Raw genomic sequence first — 24,896 nt, forward strand, 5'->3', positions numbered from 1 at the left:
GTTTGGAAAAACTCCGAAGTCATGTTTAGCCATTTTTGAAGCAATATGGCCGACATTTGGTTGGGCGGACGGCGTTGCCGTAATAATATTTTTTACTTCTCTTGTCACCATCTACCTCGGCGCCAAATTTCATGATTCTACGATCAGATTTTTTTTGGGTCATTTCCCATCTCTCAATGCATTTTTGGTACATTTGGGGGCGCTGACGCGCCAATTTTTTTTATTTTAGAAAAGGGAAATAGCCAGAATGTAGAGAGGCACGATTTTTAGAGGTGTGAACATTTTTGTGACTTTTTGTCAATGTTCACTGGGTGAAAAATAGGGGGGTTGGTCCCGAGAAGAAGAAAGAAGAAAGAATATTAAAGCCGCAAGCGGCATCCAACGGCCCTCGCGGGCCGCCGGCCTTCCGACTCTGCGCTTTCGACTTGATAAAGATGGCACCCTTATTGTGTGTTGAATAAAAAAAGAACTTGACAGACGGCGACACATTGGACATGGCCAATCCAGTGCAAATGAACACAAGTGTCAGTCAAATTTGCTGCGCCGCCGCACAGAGACCGTAGCACTTGGAATAAAAATATGGATAACTTTTGATGCCCCGCTTGTGTAGATGATTTTCCCCAAATATGAGCTTGATCGAGCTATTGCCCACAGAGGAGTTCATTAAAGTGTGAAGCGTAAATGTGAACATTTCAGAGATTTCGCTGTTTTCCCATTTCTGACATATTTTTGCGGGTCCGCCACACAGAGACCGTAGCACTTAGAATCAAAATATGGATAAGTTTTGATGCCCCGCTTGTGTAGATGATATTCTCCAAATATGAACTTGATCGGACAATCGCCCTAGGAGGAGTTCGTTAAAGTGTGAAGCGTAAAAATGTGGTGATTTGAGCAATTCTATGATTTTCCCATAACGATAACATGGGATGTTTCTGTCATCGCTACGGTTACGCCGTACAAAATATGACTTTGGCTCTCATACTTTTGTGATCAGGATGGCAAATTAGAATTTTGTTCAAAATATCATGTCATTTGGAAAAACTATTGTTTATAGGCCACTCTGAAGGCCAAATAGTCAGAATTCTGGGAAACGTTTGCGGCTCCGTCGCACAGAGACCGTAAAAGCTATCCTTAAAATTTGGATAACTTTAGATGCCCCACTTGTCTAGAGGACGTACACCGATTTTGAGGTCGGTGGGCAAAACGCACTAGGAGGACTTTGTTAAAGTGTAAAACATAAAAATGTGGATATTCGAGAGATTTAGCGGTTTTCCCATAGGGATAACATGGGAGGTTTATGTCATCGCTACGACTACGCCGTAAAAATTAAGGCATTTGTCTGATTGGCTTTTTTGATCGCGACGCCAAAATAGAATTTTGGGTAAAGTTTAGAAAATTTTGGTAAAACTAATTTTTGACCTTCAATGTTAATTTAAAGGTCACTCTGTAGGGGGCGCTATCGCGCCCATTTCAATTTTGTCATCATAAACTGGTCCAAACTAGAAAGTTGAACAACTGATTCAAATTTGGTCCTAATCGGACTTGTTTTGATCAAATGGGAACAATTTTTAGATCTGCAATATCCCAAAATAAGTTGTCCAACTTTGCGGCTGCGCCGCACACAGACCGTAAAAGGTATCTCAAAAAATTGGATAACTTTAGATGCCCCACTTGTCCAGAGGACGTCCGCCGATTTTGAAGTCGGTGGGCAAAACGCCCTAGGAGGAGTTCGTCAAAGTTTGACGTGAACAAAATGGCTAACACAGCGTGTTTTCATTTTCAAAGGAAGATGGCGGGCATAGGGTAATTCTGGGGGCGTGGCCACAATAATATTTGTTTTTTGTCCTCACAAGAGGAATGCGTGTTCCGAATTTCGTAGCTCTACGACAAAGTTGACCTCGGGGCGTCTCCCATAGGCGCAATGTATTTTGACTTTTGTCGGTGGCGCTGTCGCGCCATTTTTTAACGAAAAAAAAAATGGCCCAGAAAAAACTAAATTTTTCGCCGATTTTGAATTTTGGGTAAAGTTTGGTGAGTTTTTGAGCATGTTCAGGGGGTCAAATTAGAGCTCAAAAAGCAGAAGAACAAGAAAAATAATAAAAATTAAAGCCGCAAGCGGCATCCAACGGCCCTCGCGGGCCGCCGGCCTTCCCACTCTGCGCTTTCGACTTGATAAAGATGGGGCCCTTATTGTGTGTTGAATTAAAAAAGAACTTGACAGACGGCGACACATTGGACATGGCCAATCCAGTGCAAATCAACACAAGTGTCAGTCAAATTTGCTGCGCCGCCGCACAGAGACCGTAGCACTTGGAATAAAAATATGGATAACTTTTGATGCCCCGCTTGTGTAGATGATTTTCCCCAAATATGAACTTGATCGAGCTATTGCCCACGGAGGAGTTTGTTAAAGTGTGAAGCGTAAATGTGAACATTTCAGAGATTTCGCTGTTTTCCCATTTCTGACATATATTTGCGGGTCCGCCACACAGAGACCGTAGCACTTAAAATCAAAATATGGACAACTTTTGATGCCCCGCTTGTGTAGATTATATTCCCCAAATATGAGTTTGATCGGACAATCACCCTAGGAGGAGTTCGTTAAAGTGTGAAGCGTAAAAATGTGGTGATTTGAGCGATTCTACGATTTTCCCATAAGGATAACATGGGTTGTTTCTGTCATCGCTACGGTTACGCCGTACAAAATATGACTTTGGCTCTCATACTTTTATGATCAGGATGGCAAATTAGAATTTTGTGCAAAATATCATGTCATTTGGAAAAACTCTATTGTTTATAGGCCACTCTGAAGGCCAAATTGTCGGAATTCTGGGAAACGTTTGCGGCTCCGTCGCACAGAGACCGTAAAAGTTATCCTTAAAATTTGGATAACTTTAGATGCCCCACTTGTCTAGAGGACGTACACCGATTTTGAGGTCGGTGGGCAAAACGCCCTAGGAGGAGTTCGTGTGAAAGTGTGAAACAGAAAAATGTGGATATTCGAGAGATTTAGCGGTTTTCCCATAGGGATAACATGGGAGGTTTATGTCATCGCTACGACTACGCCGTAAAAATTAAGGCATAAGTTTGATTGGCCTTTTGCTCGGGACCCCAAAATAGAATTTTGGGCAAAGTTTAGAACATTTGTGTAAAACCAGTTTTTGTCCATCAATGTTCACTCAAAGGCAACTCTGTAGGGGGCGCTATCGCGCCCATTTCAATTTTGTCATGCTAAACTGGTCCAAACTTGAAAGTTTAACAACTGATTCAAATTTGGTCCTAATCGGACTCGTTTTGATCAAATGGGAGCAATTTTTAGATCTGCAATATTCCAAAATAAGTTGTTCAACTTTGCGGCTGCGCCGCACACAGACCGGTAAAGGTATCTCAAAAAATTGGATAACTTTAGATGCCCCACTTGTCCAGAGGACGTACGCCGATTTTGAAGTCGGTGGGCAAAACGCCCTAGGAGGAGTTCGTCAAAGTTTGACGTGAACAAAATGGCTAATACAGCGTGTTTTCATTTTCAAAGGAAGATGGCGGCCATAGGGTAAGTCTGGGGGCGTGGCCACAATATTTATTTTTTTTTGTCCTCACGAGAGGAATGCGTGTCCCGAATTTCGTAGCTTTACGCCAAAGTTGACCTCGGGGCGTCTCCCATAGGCGCAATGTATTTTGACTTTTGTCGGTGGCGCTGTCGCGCCATTTTTTAACGGAAAAAAAAATGGCCCAGAAAAAACAAAATTTTTCGCCGATTCTGAATTTTGGGCAAAGTTTGGTGAGTTTTTGAGCATGTTCAGGGGGTCAAATTAGAGCTCAAAAAGCAGAAGAACAAGAAAAATAATAAAAAATATAGCCGCAAGCGGCAATGATCGGCCCTCGCTACGCTGCCGCCACGCCGTAAGAGGAGGGGGCGCTAACGCGCCCCAATTGTCCTTTTATTACGCCTACTGCTGAATCTGTGACGCTGTCACATCTTCTCCCCTTTGTTTTACCATCAAAAAGCAATCTTATTTTGAATTCTTGTCAAAATGTGCGGCTTTGCCGCACAGACACTGTGACTCTTTGAATAAAAATGTGGATAACTTTTGATGGTCCACCCCTGAAGATGAGTCTCACCAAATTTCAGGTTAATAGGGCTGACGCCCTAAGAGGAGTTGGTGAAAGTCTAAAGTGTAAACATGTTCTGGCGATTTCCCCATTGGAATAACATGGAAGGTTTCGGTCATCGTTACGGCAACGCCATAACAATTATGACATGGGTCTCATTGACTTTTTTGATGGGGATTCTAAAATTGAGTTGTGTGTCAAATTTCATATAATTTCGCAAAACTAAATATTTAACCTCCATATAAAATCTGTAGGGGGCGCTGTGGCTCCAAATTAATTTATTTCACTTCAAGTAGGTTTAGGGCAAAGAGTTTAACAACTGATTCTAATTTGACGCAATTCGGACTTTATCTGCGCAAACGGCAGAAATGTTAAATTTGGGAGATTTCTGAAATTCTTGCTACAGTTTGCGGGAGACCATGACAGGTATCAATGTAATTTGGATAACTTTTGATGTCCCACTCCTCAGTAGCATTTTCACCAAATTTCAGCTTTTTAGGGCCAACGCCCTGGGAGGAGTTCGTAAAAGTACGACGTTTGGAAAAACTCCAAAATCATGTTTAGCCATTTTTGAAGCAATATGGCCGACATTTGGTTGGGCGGACGGCGTTGCCGTAATAATATTTTTTACTTCTCTTGTCACCATCTACCTCTGCGCCAAATTTCATGATTCTACGATCAGATTTTTTTTGGGTCATTTCCCATCTCTCAATGCATTTTTGGTACATTTGGGGGCGCTGACGCGCCAATTTTTTTTTTATTTTAGAAAAGGGAAATAGCCAGAATGTAGAGAGGCACGATTTTTAGAGGTGTGCAATTTTATGTGACTTTTCGTCAATGTTCACTGGGTGAAAAATAGGGGGGTTGGTCCCGAGAAGAAAGAAAGAAGAAAGAAGAATTAAAGCCGCAAGCGGCATCCAACGGCCCTCGTGGGCCGCCGGCCTTCCGACTCTGCTCTCTGCATTTTACAGAGTTGGCGCTAACGCAATTGTCTAAGAACTAAGACAGCGACACATTGTACATGTACAATGCTGTGCTTAACCAGTGCAAATGAACACAAATGTTGGTCAAATGTGCAGCTCCAGCGCACAGAGACCGTGACACTTGGAATAAAAATATGGATAACTTTTGATGCTCCGCTTGTGTAGATTATTTTCCGAAAATATGAGCTTGATCGAGCTATTGCCCACAGAGGAGTTCATTAAAGTGTGAAGCATAAATGTTAACATTTCAAGGATTTGGCGTTTTTCCCATTTGTGACATATATTTGCGGCTCTACCGCACAGAGACCCTAGTACTTAAAATGAAAATATGGATAACTTCTGATGCCCCCCTTGTGTAGATGATTCTCCCCAAATATGAACTTGATCGGGTATTCGCCCTAGGAGGAGTTTGTTAAAGTGTGAAGCGTAAAAATGTGGTCATTTTAGAGATTTTGCGGTTTCCCCATTGGGATAACATGGGATGTTTCCGTCATCGCTACGGCTACGCTTTACCAAATATGACTTTGGCTCCCATGCTTTTAATTTGGGGATGGCAAATGAGAATTGTGTGCAAAATGTCATGTCATTTGGAAAAACTCTTGTTTATAGGCCACTCTGAAGGCCAAATAGTTCAAATTCTGCGAAAAGTTTGCGGCTCAGCTGCACAGAGACCGTAAATGTTATCCATAAAATTTGAATAACTTTAGATGCCCCACTTGTCTAGAGGAGGTACACCGATTTTGAGATCGGTGGGCCAAACGCACTAGGAGGAGTTTGTTAAAGTGTGAAGCGTAAATGTGCCCCGCCGCCGCAATTGTCGGACCATGTCGGCCTCGGTGAAACTGAGAAAAACAGCATTTTACTTTTTTTCCCCCAAATGTGTGATTTTCATTTTTTTGCAGAATGTGCTAGTTGAAGTTATGAATAAGCCCCTGTGTGCTTCAGATAACACTATTGGTTGTCTTAAACGTATACATTAAGCTGTTAAAAATGTGGAGTTTTCGGGTCTTTTTCCTGCTCTCCTGGGGGGCGTCACCTTTTTCTAGCCAACGTATTGTTTACATTTTCCACCAATCAGCTGTGATCCGCATGGCCAGCTGCCTGCTCCGTGCTCATTACTCCAGACCGTCTGCAGAGCACAGTCTTCAGAGCTTACATTTCCTGGACTACATTGCAACGGAAATGTTTACTCAGGTACACTTTTACTTTACTACTAAATTATTGCTTTAACGCTGTGTTTTAAGGCAGTCTCGTGATCACTTTAGAATCTTACTTGTCTGCTCCGGTGGAGCTAATGCTAAGCTAACATGTTGCTTCAGTGCACTCTGCAATACGGGCTTAATGTGACTACTTGCTGTTATCACCATGTTATCTGATTATTTTTCGGCGTGGGTTGGCCCGTGGGTTGTGTGGGTCGTGCTTTGTGTCTGTTTTATCGTGCTAAACCGGCTGTTAGGCCCGGAGCTAAACGCAGCTATTCGGAGCTAAGTTGTAAGCTAAACTTTGCTATGTTATCGGGTTATTTTTCGGCGTGGGTTGGCCCGTGGGTTGTGTGGGTCGTGCTTTGTGTGTATTTTATGGTGCTAAACCGGTTGTTAGCGCCACAGCCTGGAGCTAAACGCAGCTATTCGGAGCTAAGTTGTAAGCTAAACTTTGCTATGTTATCGGGTTATTTTTCGGTGTGGGAAGAGAAAAAAACTACAACTCCAGATACCACTTCTGGTCACGTGGCTTACTTATGTTGCACGTCACGCACGCACTGCGTCACTCGAACCAATCACGCGCTTGCCTGGCCATTATCAGCTTCCTGTGTGTCTCTCTGTGCACGGTGTTGGGAGAGACAACAGGACGGCTGAACCAGGTAAGCTTTGCGACTAAAACACCCGCTTTTAATCACTTTAATGTGCGCGGTTTTAAACTCGAGTGTATGTTTATGTTTTGGTGTGCTGTTCTGCAAGTGTTTTGCTTTTACGAGCAGTGTTATCTCAAGTGAGCTAGCTAGCCCCGCTAGCCGAGGGCAGATGTCCCAATATCTCCGCGTTTGCATCTTACACCGTTAACGTCACAATGTGAACTGTTATCTGTGAAGCGTGTTATTCCCATATTACTGTTAACCCTAATCCTTTTATCCCCCTTTTCAGAATTGGCAAAGACACCCTGACTGACATGACCTGTCTCTACGTGAAGTCTGCTAAGGAGCGTGGTAAGTGTAAAACATTATTTTGGTGATTTTCATGTTTTAATGATTAGAGTATAATTAACCATAAGTAACATCTGTTTTTCAGGTGAGCCTGCAGTTTGTACATCAAGCTTCAGATCACTGTGGAAACAGCTTCTCCCACACATCAGAAGCTGCAGGCCACGCACAGATCTCTACAACAGAATCTAATGTGCTGTCTTTCGGACCCTCACCGCCAACGTCTCACTTCAATATTCCACAGCTTGTTGGAACGGCGGATGGCAAAGTGTTTGTCTAGAACTTGGACTGGCAGAAGCATCTGTGTCCCTTCTTCAGACGGCTTCCAAAGATCAAGAGCAGCACCTCAGGTATTTATATTGAAACTCTCACATTGTGTTAAAAAAAATAAATAGTTAATGAGTGTTTTATGTGAAATAGTTAGCCATTTCTTAAATGTCCTGTTATTTGTTTACAGCTTTGATGCCAAGAGCCGAGAGTCACAGCACAGAAGAGTGCACAGACGAAGAAGAGGATGAGGATGTGATCTCTGATGTAATTGGACTCTGGTGGTGTACATATCATATCTATTATCTCATATCTCATATTTCATATATTCAAAGCCATGGACCCGTTGCAGTTCGTATACCTGGCCCTGGCATCTGTTTATAAGAGTTCTTCTATTAAGAGTGTTTTTTAAACTTCCTATAGGTTACTGTCCTTTCCCGGACAGTCCTTGCGTTGTAACATTAAAGGCTATCTTATCTTATCTTTTGTTGTTTGTGTTGAATCATTCAGTGCACCATTGTTGGTCACCTGTGAATTATGTTTATCGACAAATGCAATGAACCCTATTCTGATTCTGATTCTTTGATTCTATTCAGGGCCTTTTGTAATCCAAGTATTTCCATTTTAATATAGTAACTTCTAATTCTGATTCAAGTCCAGTTACCATCAATAACAACACTCCTCTTGAGTCTTCAGTGACAGCTGTAGGGGGAAGGTGGTGTCAGTGTGACAGGGGGGAGGGCTTATCTCAATGAGATGCAAATGAGCCCCGCCCCCTGTGACTCTGGGCTCACTCCGGTGAGAAACTTTGAGCCCCGTTTTCTCAGTGAATGGGTTTGAGAGTTGTATACATTCAAATGACCACAACTTACTCAAATATTATCAGATCTACATGAGTGAGACATCATTGGAAAGCTTTGAATTCACACTTTCAGAATAACTCAAAATGTCATGTAACTGGTTTAGCCACGGTCAGTCACAAATGTGAACATTTCAAAGATTTGGCGTTTTTCCCATTTGTGACAGTATATTTGAAGCTCCACGGCACAGAGACCGTAGCACTTAAAATCAAAATATGGATAACTTTTGATGCCCCGTTTGTGTAGATGATTGTCCCCAAATATGAGTTTGATCGGACAATCGCCCTAGGAGGAGTTTGTTAAAGTGTGAAGCGTAAAAATGTGGTGATTTGAGCGATTTTGCGATTTTCCCATAAGGATAACATGGGATGTTTCTGTCATCGCTACGGTTACGCCGTACAAAATATGACTTTGGCTCTCATACTTGTATGATCAGGATGGCAAATTAGAATTTTGTGCAAAATATCATGTCATTTGGAAAAACTCTATTGTTTATAGGCCACTCTGAAGGCCAAATAGTCAGAATTTTGGGAAACGTTTGCGGCTCCGTCGCACAGAGACCGTAAAAGTTATCCTTAAAATTTGGATAACTTTAGATGCCCCACTTGTCTAGAGGACGTACACCGATTTTGAGGTCGGTGGGCAAAACGCACTAGGAGGACTTCGTTAAAGTGTAAAACATAAAAATGTGGTAATTTGAGAGATTTTGTGGTTTTCCCATAGGGATAACATGGGAGGTTTCTGTCATCGCTACGACTACGCCGTAAAAATTTAGGCATTTTTGTGATTTGCTTTTGTGATCGGGACGGCAAAATAGAATTTTGGGTAAAGTTTAGACAATTTTGGTAAAACGAATTTTTGACCTTCAATGTTAATTTAAAGGTCACTCTGTAGGGGGCGCTATCGCGGCCATTTCAATTTTGTCAGCCTAAACTGGTCCAAACTAGAAAGTTTAACAACAATCTTCAATTCAAATTTGGTCCTAATCGGACTGGTTTTGATCAAATGGGAGCAATTTTTAGATCTGCAATATTCCAAAATAAATTGTCCAACTTTGCGGCTGCGCCGCACACAGACCGTAAAAGGTATCTCAAAAAATTTGATAACTTTAGATGCCCCACTTGTCCAGAGGACGTACGCCGATTTTGAAGTCGGTGGGCAAAACGCCCTAGGAGGAGTTCGTCAAAGTTTGACGTGAACAAAATGGCTAACACAGCGTGTTTTAATTTTCAAAGGAAGATGGGGTAAGTCTGGGGGCGTGGCCACAATAATATTTTTTTTTTGTCCTCACGAGAGGAATGCGTGTCCCGAATTTCGTAGCTTTACGCCAAAGTTGACCCCGGGGCGTCTCCCATAGGCGCAATGTATTTTGACTTTTGTCGGTGGCGCTGTCGCGCCATTTTTTGACGAAAAAAAAAATGGCCCAGAAAAAATCTAATTTTTCGCCGATTCTGAATTTTGGGCAAAGTTTGGTGAGTTTTTGAGCATGTTCAGGGGGTCAAATTAGAGTTCAAAGCGCTGAAGAAGAACAAGAAAAATTAAAGCCGCAAGCGGCATCCAACGGCCCTCGCGGGCCGCCGGCCTTCCGACTCTGCGCTTTTGACTTGATAAAGATGGCGCCCTTATTGTGTGTTGAATAAAAAAAGAACTTGACAGACGGCGACACATTGGACATGGCCAATCCAGTGCAAATGAACACAAGTGTCAGTCAAATTTGCTGCGCCGCCGCACAGAGACCGTAGCACTTGGAATAAAAATATGGATAACTTTTGATGCCGCGCTTGTGTAGATGATTTTTCCCAAAGTAAAGCTTGATCGAGCTATTGCCCACGGAGGAGTTTGTTAAAGTGTGAAGCGTAAATGTGAACATTTCAAGGATTTGGCGTTTTTCCCATTTGTGACAGTATATTTGCAGCTCCACGGCACAGAGACCGTACCACTTAAAATCAAAATATGGATAACTTTTGATGCCCCGTTTGTGTAGATGATTTTCCCCAAATATGAGCTTGATCGGGCAATCGGCCTAGGAGGAGTTCGTTAAAGTGTGAAGCGTAAAAATGTGGTGATTTTAGAGATTTCGCTGTTTTCCCATTTCTGACATATATTTGCGGGTCCGCCACACAGAGACCGTAGCACTTAGAATCAAAATATGGGTAAGTTTTGATGCCCCGCTTGTGTAGATGATATTCTCCAAATATGAACTTGATCGGACAATCGCCCTAGGAGGAGTTTGTTAAAGTGTGAAGCGTAAAAATGTGGTGATTTGAGCGATTCTACGATTTTCCCATAAGGATAACATGGGATGTTTCTGTCAACGCTACGGTTACGCCGTACAAAATATGACTTTGGCTCTCATACTTGTATGATCAGGATGGCAAATTAGAATTTCGTTCAAAATATCATGTCATTTGGAAAAACTCTATTGTTTATAGGCCACTCTGAAGGCCAAATAGTCAGAATTCTGGGAAACGTTTGCGGCTCCGTCGCACAGAGACCGTAAAAGTTATCCTTAAAATTTGGATAACTTTAGATACACCACTTGTCTAGAGGACGTACACCGATTTTGAGGTTGGTGGGCAAAACGCACTAGGAGGACTTCGTTAAAGTGTAAAACATAAAAATGTGGTAATTTGAGAGATTTTGTGGTTTTCCCATAGGGATAACATGGGAGGTTTCTGTCATCGCTACGACTACGGCGTAAAAATTTAGGCATTTTTGTGATTGGCTTTTGTGATCGGGACGGCAAAATAGAATTTTGGGTAAAGTTTAGACAATTTTGGTAAAACTAATTTTTGACCTTCAATGTTAATTTAAAGGTCACTCTGTAGGGGGCGCTATCACTGCCATTTCAATTTTGTCAGCCTAAACTGGTCCAAACTAGAAAGTTTAACAACTGATTCAAATTTGGTCCTAATCGGACTGGTTTTGATCAAATGGGAGCAATTTTTAGACCTGCAATATTCCAAAATAAGTTGTCCAACTTTGCGGCTGCGCCGCACACAGACCGTAAAAGGTATCTCAAAAAATTGAATAACTTTAGATGCCCCACTTGTCCAGAGGACGTACGCCGATTTTGAAGTCGGTGGGCAAAACGCCCTAGGAGGAGTTCGTCAAAGTTTGACGTAAACAAAATGGCTAACTCAGCTTGTTTTCATTTTCAAAGGAAGATGGCGGCCATAGGGTAAGTTTGGGGGCGTGGCCACAATGATTTTTTTTGTTTATCCTCACGAGAGGAATGCGTGTCCCGAATTTCGTAGCTTTACACCAAAGTTGACCTCGGGGCGTCTCCCATAGGCGCAATGTATTTTGACTTTTGTCGGTGGCGCTGTCGCGCCATTTTTTAACGAAAAAAAAAATGGCCCAGAAAAAACAAAATTTTTCGCCGATTTTGAATTTTGGGCAAAGTTTGGTGAGTTTTTGAGCATGTTCAGGGGGTCAAATTAGAGTTCAAAGCGCTGAAGAAGAACAAGAAAAATAATAATAATAATAATAATATTTTTAGCAAAAACAATATAGCCGTTTTCACTATAACAACAAATTATACATCGTTTGAAAGCTCTAAGCCTTCCCGATGCCGCCATGGGGTGGAATCATCATTACGAGCGCTTACGCGCTCGTCAGTCCCTATTCCGTCGAGATGCCCCGCCCACTCCCCATAGACTTCCATTGATTTGAGCAGATACAAGCATGGCCCATGCCTGCGGCATGGATTCTCGCGTACGGGACGATGCCAGGAGGGTTTTTGGAGGAATGCAGCGCTTCGCGCTGCTGTTGTCAACAATTAGTGAATGGGCTACGCCCATTCACTAATTGTTGACTATTTCTGTCATAGCAGGAGTAAGTATGCATGATCCATGCCTTCGGCATGGGCTAGTTCACTGTACTTGCCAGGGGCGACGGGGCACCAAACATGCGGGCTGCGCCCGCATGTTTGGTAAGACAGTTGCAACGCTGCCTTCGGCAGCGTTGCGGGAGCAATAGGCCCTCCGCCCTGCTGGGGCTCGGGCCTAATTAAAGCCGCAAGCGGCATCCAACGGCCCTCGCGGGCCGCCGGCCTTCCGACTCTGCGCTTTCGACTTGATAAAGATGGCGCCCTTATTGTGTCTTGAATTAAAAAAGAACTTGACAGACGGCGACACATTCGACATGGCCAATCCAGTGCAAATGAACACAAGTGTCAGTCAAATTTGCTGCGCCGCCGCACAGAGACCGTAGCACTTGGAATATAAATATGGATAGCTTTTGATGCCCCGCGTGTGTAGATGATATTTCCCAAAGTAAAGCTTGATTGAGCTATTGCCCACGGAGGAGTTCATTAAAGTGTGAAGCATAAAAATGTGGTCATTTTAGAGATATCGCGGTTTTCTGACATATATTTGCGGGTCCGCCACACAGAGACTGTAGCACTTAGAATCAAAATATGGATAAGTTTTGATGCCCCGCTTGTGTAGATGATATTCTCCAAATATGAACTTGATCGGACAATCGCCCTAGGAGGAGTTCATTAAAGTGTGAAGCGTAAAAATGTGGTGATTTGAGCGATTCTGCGATTTTTCCATAAGGATAACATGGGATGTTTCTGTCATCGCTACGGTTACGCCGTACAAAATATGACTTTGGCTCTCATACTTTTATGATCAGGATGGCAAATTAGAATTTTGTTCAAAATATCATGTCATTTGGAAAAACTATATTGTTTATAGGCCACTCTGAAGGCCAAATAGTCAGAATTCTGGGAAACGTTTACGGCTCCGTCGCACAGAGACCGTAAAAGTTATCCTTAAAATTTGGATAACTTTAGATGCCCCACTTGTCTAGAGGACGTACACCGATTTTGAGGTTGGTGGGCAAAACGCACTAGGAGGAGTTCGTTGAAGTGTAAAACATAAAAATGTGGTAATTTGAGAGATTTGGTGGTTTTCCCATAGGGATAACATGGGAGGTTTCTGTCATCGCTACGACTACGCCGTAAAAATTTAGGCATTTTTGTGATTGGCTTTTGTGATCGGGACGGCAAAATAGAATTTTGGGTAAAGTTTAGACAATTTTGGTAAAACTAATTTTTGACCTTCAATGTTAATTTAAAGGTCACTCTGTAGGGGGCGCTATCGCGGCCATTTCAATTTTGTCAGCCTAAACTGGTCCAAACTAGAAAGTTTAACAACTGATTCAAATTTGGTCCTAATCGGACTGGTTTTGATCAAATGGGAGCAATTTTTAGATCTGCAATATTCCAAAATAAGTTGTCCAACTTTGCGGCTGCGCCGCACACAGACCGTTAAAGGTATCTCAAAAAATTGAATAACTTTAGATGCCCCACTTGTCCAGAGGACGTCCGCCGATTTTGAAGTCGGTGGGCAAAACGCCCTAGGAGGAGTTCGTCAAAGTTTGACGTGAACAAAATGACTAACACAGCGTATTTTCATTTTCAAAGGAAGATGGCGGCCATAGGGTAAGTCTGGGGGCGTGGCCACAATGATTTTTTTTGTTCGTCCTCACGAGAGGAATGCGTGTCCCGAATTTCGTAGCTTTACGCCAAAGTTGACCTCGGGGCGTCTCCCATAGGCGCAATGTATTTTGACTTTTGTCGGTGGCGCTGTCGCGCCATTTTTTAACGAAAAAAAAAATGGCCCAGAAAAAATAAAATTTTTCGCCGATTCTGAATTTTGGGCAAAGTTTGGTGAGTTTTTGAGCATGTTCAGGGGGTCAAATTAGAGATCAAAGCGCTGAAGAAGAACAAGAAAAATAATAATAATATTTTTAGCAAAAACAATATAGCCGTTTCCACTATAACAACAAATTATACATCGTTTGAAAGCTCTAAGCCTTCCCGATGCCGCCATGGGGTGGAATCATCATTACGAGCGCTTACGCGCTCGTCACTCCCTATTCCGTCAGGATGCCCCGCCCACTCCCCATAGACTTCCATTGATTTGAGCAGATACAAGCATGGCCCATGCCTGCGGCATGGATTCTCGCGTACAGGACGATGCCAGGAGGGTTTTTGAAGGAATGCAGCGCTTCGCGCTGCTGTTGTCAACAATTAGTGAATGGGCTACGCCCATTCACTAATTGTTGACTATTTCTGTCATAGCAGGAGTAAGTATGCATGATCCATGCCTTCGGCATGGGCTAGTTCACTGTACTTGCCAGGGGCGACGGGGCACCAAACATGCGGGCTGCGCCCGCATGTTTGGTAAGACAGTTGCAACGCTGCCTTCGGCAGCGTTGCGGGAGCAATAGGCCCTCCGCCCTGCTGGGGCTCGGGCCTAATAAAAATAATTAAAGCCGCAAGCGGCATCCAACGGCCCTCGCGGGCCGCCGGCCTTCCCACTCTGCGCTTTCGACTTGATAAAGATGGGGCCCTTATTGTGTGTTGAATTAAAAAAGAACTTGACAGACGGCGACACATTGGACATGGCCAATCCAGTGCAAATCAACACAAGTGTCAGTCAAATTTGCTGCGCCGCCGCACAGAGACCGTAGCACTTGGAATAAAAATATGGATAACTTTTGATGCCCCGCTTGTGTAGATGATTTTCCCCAAATATGAACTTGATCGAGCTATTGCCCACGGAGGAGTTTGTTAAAGTGTGAAGCGTAAATGTGAACATTTCAGAGATTTCGCTGTTTTCCCATTTCTGACATATATTTGCGGGTCCGCCACACAGAGACCGTAGCACTTAAAATCAAAATATGGACAACTTTTGATGCCCCGCTTGTGTAGATTATATTCCCCAAATATGAGTTTGATCGGACAATCACCCTAGGAGGAGTTCGTTAAAGTGTGAAGCGTAAAAATGTGGTGATTTGAGCGATTCTACGATTTTCCCATAAGGATAACATGGGTTGTTTCTGTCATCGCTACGGTTACGCCGTACAAAATCTGACTTTGGCTCTCATACTTTTATGATCAGGATGGCAAATTAGAATTTTGTGCAAAATATCATGTCATTTGGAAAAACTCTATTGTTTAGAGGCCACTCTGAAGGCCAAATTGTCGGAATTCTGGGAAACGTTTGCGGCTCCGTCGCACAGAGACCGTAAAAGTTATCCTCAAAATTTGGATAACTTTAGATGCCCCACTTGTCTAGAGGACGTACACCGATTTTGAGGTCGGTGGGCAAAACGCCCTAGGAGGAGTTTGTGTGAAAGTGTGAAACAGAAAAATGTGGATATTCGAGAGATTTTGCGGTTTTCCCATAGGGATAACATGGGAGGTTTATGTCATCGCTACGACTACGCCGTAAAAATTAAGGCATAAGTTTGATTGGCCTTTTGCTCGGGACCCCAAAATAGAATTTTGGGCAAAGTTTAGAACATTTGTGTAAAACCAGTTTTTGTCCATCAATGTTCACTCAAAGGCAACTCTGTAGGGGGCGCTATCGCGCCCATTTCAATTTTGTCATGCTAAACTGGTCCAAACTTGAAAGTTTAACAACTGATTCAAATTTGGTCCTAATCGGACTCGTTTTGATCAAATGGGAGCAATTTTTAGATCTGCAATATTCCAAAATAAGTTGTTCAACTTTGCGGCTGCGCCGCACACAGACCGGTAAAGGTATCTCAAAAAATTGGATAACTTTAGATGCCCCACTTGTCCAGAGGACGTACGCCGATTTTGAAGTCGGTGGGCAAAACGCCCTAGGAGGAGTTCGTCAAAGTTTGACGTGAACAAAATGGCTAACACAGCGTGTTTTCATTTTCAAAGGAAGATGGCGGCCATAGGGTAAGTCTGGGGGCGTGGCCACAATATTTATTTTTTTTTGTCCTCACGAGAGGAATGCGTGTCCCGAATTTCGTAGCTTTACGCCAAAGTTGACCTCGGGGCGTCTCCCATAGGCGCAATGTATTTTGACTTTTGTCGGTGGCGCTGTCGCGCCATTTTTTAACGGAAAAAAAATGGCCCAGAAAAAACAAAATTTTTCGCCGATTCTGAATTTTGGGCAAAGTTTGGTGAGTTTTTGAGCATGTTCAGGGGGTCAAATTAGAGCTCAAAAAGCAGAAGAACAAGAAAAATAATAAAAAATATAGCCGCAAGCGGCAATGATCGGCCCTCGCCACGCCGCCGCCGCCACACCGCCGCCACGCCGCAAGAGGAGGGGGCGCTAACACGCCCCAATTGTCCTTTTATTACGCCTACTGCTGAATCTGTGACGCTGTCACATCTTCTCCCCTTTGTTTTACCATCAAAAAGCTATTTTATTTTGAATTCTTGGCAAAATGTGCGGCTTTGCCGCACAGACATCGTGACTCTTTGAATAAAAATGTGGATAACTTTTGATGGTCCACCCCTGAAGATGAGTCTCACCAAATTTCAGGTTAATATGTCTAACGCCCTAAGAGGAGTTTGTGAAAGTCTAAAGTGTAAACATGTTCTGGCGATTTCCCCATTGGAATAACATGGAAGGTTTCGGTCATCGTTACGGCAAAGCCATAACAATTATGACATGGGTCTCATTGACTTTTCTGATGGGGATGCCAAAATTGAGTTGTTTGTCAAATTTCATATAATTCCGCAAAACTAAATATTTAACCTCCATATAAAATCTGTAGGGGGCGCTGTGGCTCCAAATTAATTTATTTCACTTCAAGTAGGTTTAGGGCAAAGAGTTTAACAACTGATTCTAATTTGACGCAATTCGGACTTTATCTGCGCAAACAGCAGAAATGTTAAATTTGGGAGATTTCTGAAATTCTTGCTACAGTTTGCGGCTTTGCCGCACAGAGACCGTGACAGGTATCAATGTAATTTGGATAACTTTTGATGTCCCACTCCTCAGTAGCATTTTCACCAAATTTCAGCTTTTTAGGGCCAACGCCCTGGGAGGAGTTCGTAAAAGTACGACGTTTGGAAAAACTCCGAAGTCATGTTTAGCCATTTTTGAAGCAATATGGCCGACATTTGGTTGGGCGGACGGCGTTGCCGTAATAATATTTTTTACTTCTCTTGTCACCATCTACCTCTGCGCCAAATTTCATGATTCTACGATCAGATTTTTTTTGGGTCATTTCCCATCTCTCAATGCATTTTTGGTACATTTGGGGGTGCTGACGCGCCAATTTTTTTTATTTTAGAAAAGGGAAATAGCCAGAATGTAGAGAGGCACGATTTTTAGAGGTGTGCAAATTTTTGTGACTTTTCGTCAATGTTCACTGGGTGAAAAATAGGGGGGTTGGTCCCGAGAAGAAGAAGAAGAAGAAGAAGAAGAAGAAGAAGAAAGAAATATAGCCGCAAGCGGCAATGATCGGCCCTCGCCACGCCGCCGCCACACCGCCGCCACGCCGCAAGAGGAGGGGGCGCTAACGCGCCCCAATTGTCCTTTTATTACGCCTACTGCTGAATCTGTGACGCTGTCACATCTTCTCCCCTTTGTTTTACCATCAAAAAGCTATTTTATTTTGAATTCTTGGCAAAATGTGCGGCTTTGCCGCACAGACACCGTGACTCTTTGAATGAAAATGTGGATAACTTTTGATGGTCCACCCCTGAAGATGAGTCCCACCAAATTTCAGGTTAATAGGGCTGACGCCCTGGGAGGAGTTTGTGAAAGTCTAAAGTGTAAACATGTTCTGGCGATTTCCCCATTGGAATAACATGAAAGGTTTCGGTCATCGTTGGGCAACGCCATAACAATTATGACATGGGTCTCATTGACTTTTTTGATGGGGATGCTAAAATTGAGTTGTGTGTCAAATTTCATATAATTTCGCAAAACTAAACATTTAACCTCCATATAAAATCTGTAGGGGGCGCTGTGGCGCCAAATACAACTGATTCTAATTTGACGCAATTCGGACTTTATCTGCGCAAACGGCAGAAATTTTAAATATGGGAGATTTCTGAAATTCTAGCTACAGTTTGCGGCTTCGCCGCACAGAGACCGTGAGAGGTATCAATGTAATTTGGATAACTTTTGATGTCCCACTCCTCAGTAGCATTTTCACCAAATTTCAGCTTTTTAGGGCCAACGCCCTGGGAGGAGTTCGTAAAAGTACGACGTTTGGAAAAACTCCGAAGTCATGTTTAGCCATTTTTGAAGCAATATGGCCGACATTTGGTTGGGCGGACGGCGTTGCCGTAATAATATTTTTTACTTCTCTTGTCACCATCTACCTCTGCGCCAAATTTCATGATTCTACGATCAGATTTTTTTTGGGTCATTTCCCATCTCTCAATGCATTTTTGGTACATTTGGGGGCGCTGACGCGCCAATTTTTTTTATTTTAGAAAAGGGAAATAGCCAGAATGTAGAGAGGCACGATTTTTAGAGGTGTGAACATTTTTGTGACTTTTCGTCAATGTTCACTGGGTGAAAAATAGGGGGGTTGGTCCCGAGAAGAAGAAGAAGAAAGAAAGAATAATATTCCGATGCGAAAACAATGTTTCCCATTTTTCAAATATCATAAACTATACATTTTCGGAAAGCGCTCGCGCTTTCCTACCTCATGGTGTGGATCCCTGGTCACTGACGGGTACTTTCGTTAATTTTGAGTGGGCTCCGCCCACTTTGTGTTTTTGGCCCTCTATACAGTAATAATGTTCAATTTTTGCATTACATGCTTATATGCACGGAACATGCAAGAGATGGGGAACGTATTCGTGAGCTACTTAGCGCAAATGAGTGCTTTATATGGGGATGACGACCGCTTCGCGGTCGTCATCTCAATGTAAAGTGCTCGTTTAGTGCGCACTTTTGCACGGGCTTCGCCCGTTTACAACGGTAATGTTCCATTTTCCTACTACTAATTAGTATGCACGGGGCGTGCATGAGTGAAGGAGTGCGTTAGTGAGTGTTTGGAAGTGGGCGAGCGCTTCGCGCTCGATTTCGTGCGCACTACGTGCGCACTTTCGCAGCCGTGCTTCGCACGGCCTTACGAGATTAATAGGCCTCTCGCCAGCTTGTGGCGCTCGGGCCTAATAAAAATAAATATAGCCGCAAGCGGCAATGATTGGCCCTCGCTACGCCGCCGCCACGCCGCAAGAGGAGGGGGCGCTAACACGCCCCAATTGTCCTTTTATTACGCCTACTGCTGAATCTGTGACGCTGTCACATCTTCTCCCCTTTGTTTTACCATCAAAAAGCTATTTTATTTTGAATTCTTGGCAAAATGTGCGGCTTTGCCGCACAGACACCGTGACTCTTTGAATAAAAATGTGGATAACTTTTGATGGTCCACCCCTGAAGATGAGTCTCACCAAATTTCAGGTTAATATGTCTAACGCCCTAAGAGGAGTTTGTGAAAGTCTAAAGTGTAAACATGTTCTGGCGATTTCCCCATTGGAATAACATGGAAGGTTTCGGTCATCGTTACGGCAAAGCCATAACAATTATGACATGGGTCTCATTGACTTTTCTGATGGGGATGCCAAAATTGAGTTGTTTGTCAAATTTCATATAATTTCGCAAAACTAAATATTTAACCTCCATATAAAATCTGTAGGGGGCGCTGTGGCTCCAAATTAATTTATTTCACTTCAAGTAGGTTTAGGGCAAAGAGTTTAACAACTGATTCTAATTTGACGCCATTCGGACTTTATCTGCGCAAACAGCAGAAATGTTAAATTTGGGAGATTTCTGAAATTCTTGCTACAGTTTGCGGCTTTGCCGCACAGAGACCGTGACAGGTATCAATGTAATTTGGATAACTTTTGATGTCCCACTCCTCAGTAGCATTTTCACCAAATTTCAGCTTTTTAGGGCCAACGCCCTGGGAGGAGTTCGTAAAAGTACGACGTTTGGAAAAACTCCGAAGTCATGTTTAGCCATTTTTGAAGCAATATGGCCGACATTTGGTTGGGCGGACGGCGTTGCCGTAATAATATTTTTTACTTCTCTTGTCACCATATACCTCTGCGCCAAATTTCATGATTCTACGATCAGATTTTTTTTGGGTCATTTCCCATCTCTCAATGCATTTTTGGTACATTTGGGGGTGCTGACGCGCCAATTTTTTTTATTTTAGAAAAGGGAAATAGCCAGAATGTAGAGAGGCACGATTTTTAGAGGTGTGCAAATTTTTGTGACTTTTCGTCAATGTTCACTGGGTGAAAAATAGGGGGGTTGGTCCCGAGAAGAAGAAGAAGAAGAAGAAGAAGAAGAAAGAATTAAAGCCGCAAGCGGCATCCAACGGCCCTCGCGGGCCGCCGGCCTTCCGACTCTGCGCTTTCGACTTGATAAAGATGGCGCCCTTATTGTGTCTTGAATTAAAAAAGAACTTGACAGACGGCGACACATTCGACATGGCCAATCCAGTGCAAATGAACACAAGTGTCAGTCAAATTTGCTGCGCCGCCGCACAGAGACCGTAGCACTTGGAATATAAATATGGATAGCTTTTGATGCCCCGCGTGTGTAGATGATATTTCCCAAAGTAAAGCTTGATTGAGCTATTGCCCACGGAGGAGTTCATTAAAGTGTGAAGCATAAAAATGTGGTCATTTTAGAGATATCGCGGTTTTCTGACATATATTTGCGGGTCCGCCACACAGAGACTGTAGCACTTAGAATCAAAATATGGATAAGTTTTGATGCCCCGCTTGTGTAGATGATATTCTCCAAATATGAACTTGATCGGACAATCGCCCTAGGAGGAGTTCATTAAAGTGTGAAGCGTAAAAATGTGGTGATTTGAGCGATTCTGCGATTTTTCCATAAGGATAACATGGGATGTTTCTGTCATCGCTACGGTTACGCCGTACAAAATATGACTTTGGCTCTCATACTTTTATGATCAGGATGGCAAATTAGAATTTTGTTCAAAATATCATGTCATTTGGAAAAACTATATTGTTTATAGGCCACTCTGAAGGCCAAATAGTCAGAATTCTGGGAAACGTTTACGGCTCCGTCGCACAGAGACCGTAAAAGTTATCCTTAAAATTTGGATAACTTTAGATGCCCCACTTGTCTAGAGGACGTACACCGATTTTGAGGTTGGTGGGCAAAACGCACTAGGAGGAGTTCGTTGAAGTGTAAAACATAAAAATGTGGTAATTTGAGAGATTTGGTGGTTTTCCCATAGGGATAACATGGGAGGTTTCTGTCATCGCTACGACTACGCCGTAAAAATTTAGGCATTTTTGTGATTGGCTTTTGTGATCGGGACGGCAAAATAGAATTTTGGGTAAAGTTTAGACAATTTTGGTAAAACTAATTTTTGACCTTCAATGTTAATTTAAAGGTCACTCTGTAGGGGGCGCTATCGCGGCCATTTCAATTTTGTCAGCCTAAACTGGTCCAAACTAGAAAGTTTAACAACTGATTCAAATTTGGTCCTAATCGGACTGGTTTTGATCAAATGGGAGCAATTTTTAGATCTGCAATATTCCAAAATAAGTTGTCCAACTTTGCGGCTGCGCCGCACACAGACCGTTAAAGGTATCTCAAAAAATTGAATAACTTTAGATGCCCCACTTGTCCAGAGGACGTACGCCGATTTTGAAGTCGGTGGGCAAAACGCCCTAGGAGGAGTTCGTCAAAGTTTGACGTGAACAAAATGACTAACACAGCGTATTTTCATTTTCAAAGGAAGATGGCGGCCATAGGGTAAGTCTGGGGGCGTGGCCACAATGATTTTTTTTGTTCGTCCTCACGAGAGGAATGCGTGTCCCGAATTTCGTAGCTTTACGCCAAAGTTGACCTCGGGGCGTCTCCCATAGGCGCAATGTATTTTGACTTTTGTCGGTGGCGCTGTCGCGCCATTTTTTAACGAAAAAAAAAATGGCCCAGAAAAAATACAATTTTTCGCCGATTCTGAATTTTGGGCAAAGTTTGGTGAGTTTTTGAGCATGTTCAGGGGGTCAAATTAGAGATCAAAGCGCTGAAGAAGAACAAGAAAAATAATAATAATAATAATAATAATAATATTTTTAGCAAAAACAATATAGCCGTTTCCACTATAACAACAAATTATACATCGTTTGAAAGCTCTAAGCCTTCCCGATGCCGCCATGGGGTGGAATCATCATTACGAGCGCTTACGCGCTCGTCACTCCCTATTCCGTCGGGATGCCCCGCCCACTCCCCATAGACTTCCATTGATTTGAGCAGATACAAGCATGGCCCATGCCTGCGGCATGGATTCTCGCGTACAGGACGATGCCAGGAGGGTTTTTGAAGGAATGCAGCGCTTCGCGCTGCTGTTGTCAACAATTAGTGAATGGGCTACGCCCATTCACTAATTGTTGACTATTTCTGTCATAGCAGGAGTAAGTATGCATGATCCATGCCTTCGGCATGGGCTAGTTCACTGTACTTGCCAGGGGCGACGGGGCACCAAACATGCGGGCTGCGCCCGCATGTTTGGTAAGACAGTTGCAACGCTGCCTTCGGCAGCGTTGCGGGAGCAATAGGCCCTCCGCCCTGCTGGGGCTCGGGCCTAATAATATTCCGATGCGAAAACAATGTTTCCCATTTTCCAAATATCATAAACTATACATTTTCGGAAAGCGCTCGCGCTTTCCTACCTCATGGTGTGGGTCCCTGGTCACTGACGGGTACTTTCGTTAATTTTGAGTGGGCTCCGCCCACTTTGTGTTTTTGGCCCTCTATACAGTAATAATGTTCAATTTTTGCATTACATGCTTATATGCACGGAACATGCAAGAGATGGGGAACGTATTCGTGAGCTACTTAGCGCAAATGAGTGCTTTATATGGGGATGACGACCGCTTCGCGGTCGTCATCTCAATGTAAAGTGCTCGTTTAGTGCGCACTTTTGCACGGGCTTCGCCCGTTTACAACGGTAATGTTCCATTTTCCTACTACTAATTAGTATGCACGGGGCGTGCATGAGTGAAGGAGTGCGTTAGTGAGTGTTTGGAAGTGGGCGAGCGCTTCGCGCTCGATTTCGTGCGCACTACGTGCGCACTTTCGCAGCCGTGCTTCGCACGGCCTTACGAGATTAATAGGCCTCTCGCCAGCTTGTGGCGCTCGGGCCTAAAAATCTAACTTTCCTTATTTATCCTCTTATTTTTCTCTTATTTTTGCAATTGTACGTTGCTCTTTTGCCTAAATTGAGACCCAAAGGTAAAATAAATAAACTGAATCTTTACTGTTATATTTCAGCACCAGGACGGCGGTGAGCACAGCTATGACCACCGCTCCCAAAGTGAGTGCGAGACCGATCCATAATGTCCTGCGTCCAGAAGGCTTCGCCACTTTAGACTTATCTGGCACTTGGAGACATGCTTCTGTCTCTGGATCCTAAAACACACACACACAAATACTTTACAGATAACAACAATACAATGCTCCTTGTGTTACTGTGGTTACCTGAGTGATAAGCTTGTGTCGCTGGTTTGGGATCAGTTTCGAGTAAACGCTGACATACTGAGTCAGTGTTATTCAATAAACACAAATGTGTAGTAATCAGTAGAAATGTAATCCTTACTCTAAAACGTGGCTGTTTGAAGTGTGAAAAGAGCCTATGTCCAGTCTCATTGGCTCTCTGGTTTCGCTCCCTGAGGCTGTGCTCTTTCAGGTTCTCTGGTGTGTGTTTCAGCTCTGGGACAGTTTCCCCTCTCTAACTATATGACACATTAATAACAGCATAATTACGTGTAGTGTGGTTCATTTTGCATTTCTCTGGAAGGTCATATTTGTAGTTTTAGGAACCAACTCTTGATATCATCTGCTGGTTAATACAGCCAGATCAGTAATCCCAATAATAGTATAATATTCATCTATACTTACTACTAATACCACTGTTAGTATCCTAATAAGCTGTCTGGGCTGTATCACAAGCATTTCATTGTCTTGTGTTGGGATTTTAAATGAGTCTAGCCTATTTTAAGGAGGGAAATGTAATAGGCAAAAGAAAGAAAAAAAAAACATTCACCAAAGTAGACAATAATTCACAGTTTCTTATCTAATATGTGAAAGGTGAGCACAGAACAGAGCCTGAGCCTTTTGTCTCGCTCTCTTTGGCGTCGTGACGTCACTCCGCCGTGCACCTGTCACTCACCCGTTCGGCACTACGTTTCTGTCCCGAGTTCACTTTGTCCATTTTCTTAACAGAAAGAAGTGCAAATCCTCAAACACAAACGCTGGAAAGAAATGCAGAACTGGTCCAACCACTGATCTTCCACCAAATCCGCGGCGATCCCGTTTCTCGCTCCTCGCTGTCCAATATAAAAATAATATATATATAATATCAGTTTTTCTGAATGAAGCAGAGCGCGTCCCCCGTGTGTCGGGCCCCGGCTCCTCCAGGTGTGGCAGGTCCAGGTACGGAGCAGATCTGGTCCGCGGCGCGTCCGAACTCAAAGTAATGAAAGAAGGAAGTGCTGATAGAGTCACACCTGAGCTCCCAGCGTGCACCGCGTCACCTACCTGTCCCCAGGTCCCTGCCACATACGGGGCCCTTGAGAACAGCACGGGCAGGACAGGTCTCCTTTGTTTACATCTGGCAGATAAAGGTGTTTAGGCTATAAGACTGTAATAAGCCCAGGCCTAGCATTAACTAAGAAAAAGC

At 43.3% G+C, this 24,896-nt stretch overlaps 1 protein-coding gene across 2 annotated transcripts in view; it reads right to left on the reverse strand.

Annotated features, from left to right (window-relative positions):
- The window catches only part of LOC140363112 (suppressor of tumorigenicity 14 protein-like), a 36,345-nt gene extending 11,774 nt beyond the window's left edge, over window positions 1-24,571 (reverse strand). For both annotated transcript variants that reach the window (XM_072449449.1, XM_072449448.1), the window contains exons 1-2: window positions 24,387-24,571; window positions 23,476-23,626 (exon numbers count right to left, since the gene is read on the reverse strand). In XM_072449449.1, the coding sequence (XP_072305550.1) occupies window positions 23,476-23,626; window positions 24,387-24,428 (193 nt within the window). In that variant the 5' untranslated portion in view covers window positions 24,429-24,571. The remainder of the gene's footprint in view (window positions 1-23,475; window positions 23,627-24,386) is intronic.
- Window positions 24,572-24,896: the final 325 nt, after the last annotated feature.

Source organism: Eucyclogobius newberryi, unplaced genomic scaffold (assembly GCF_026437365.1).
Source record: "Eucyclogobius newberryi isolate DKJ021-1_F unplaced genomic scaffold, fEucNew1.0.hap1 SCAF_17, whole genome shotgun sequence".
NCBI classification, from domain to species: Eukaryota; Metazoa; Chordata; class Actinopteri; order Gobiiformes; family Gobiidae; genus Eucyclogobius; species Eucyclogobius newberryi.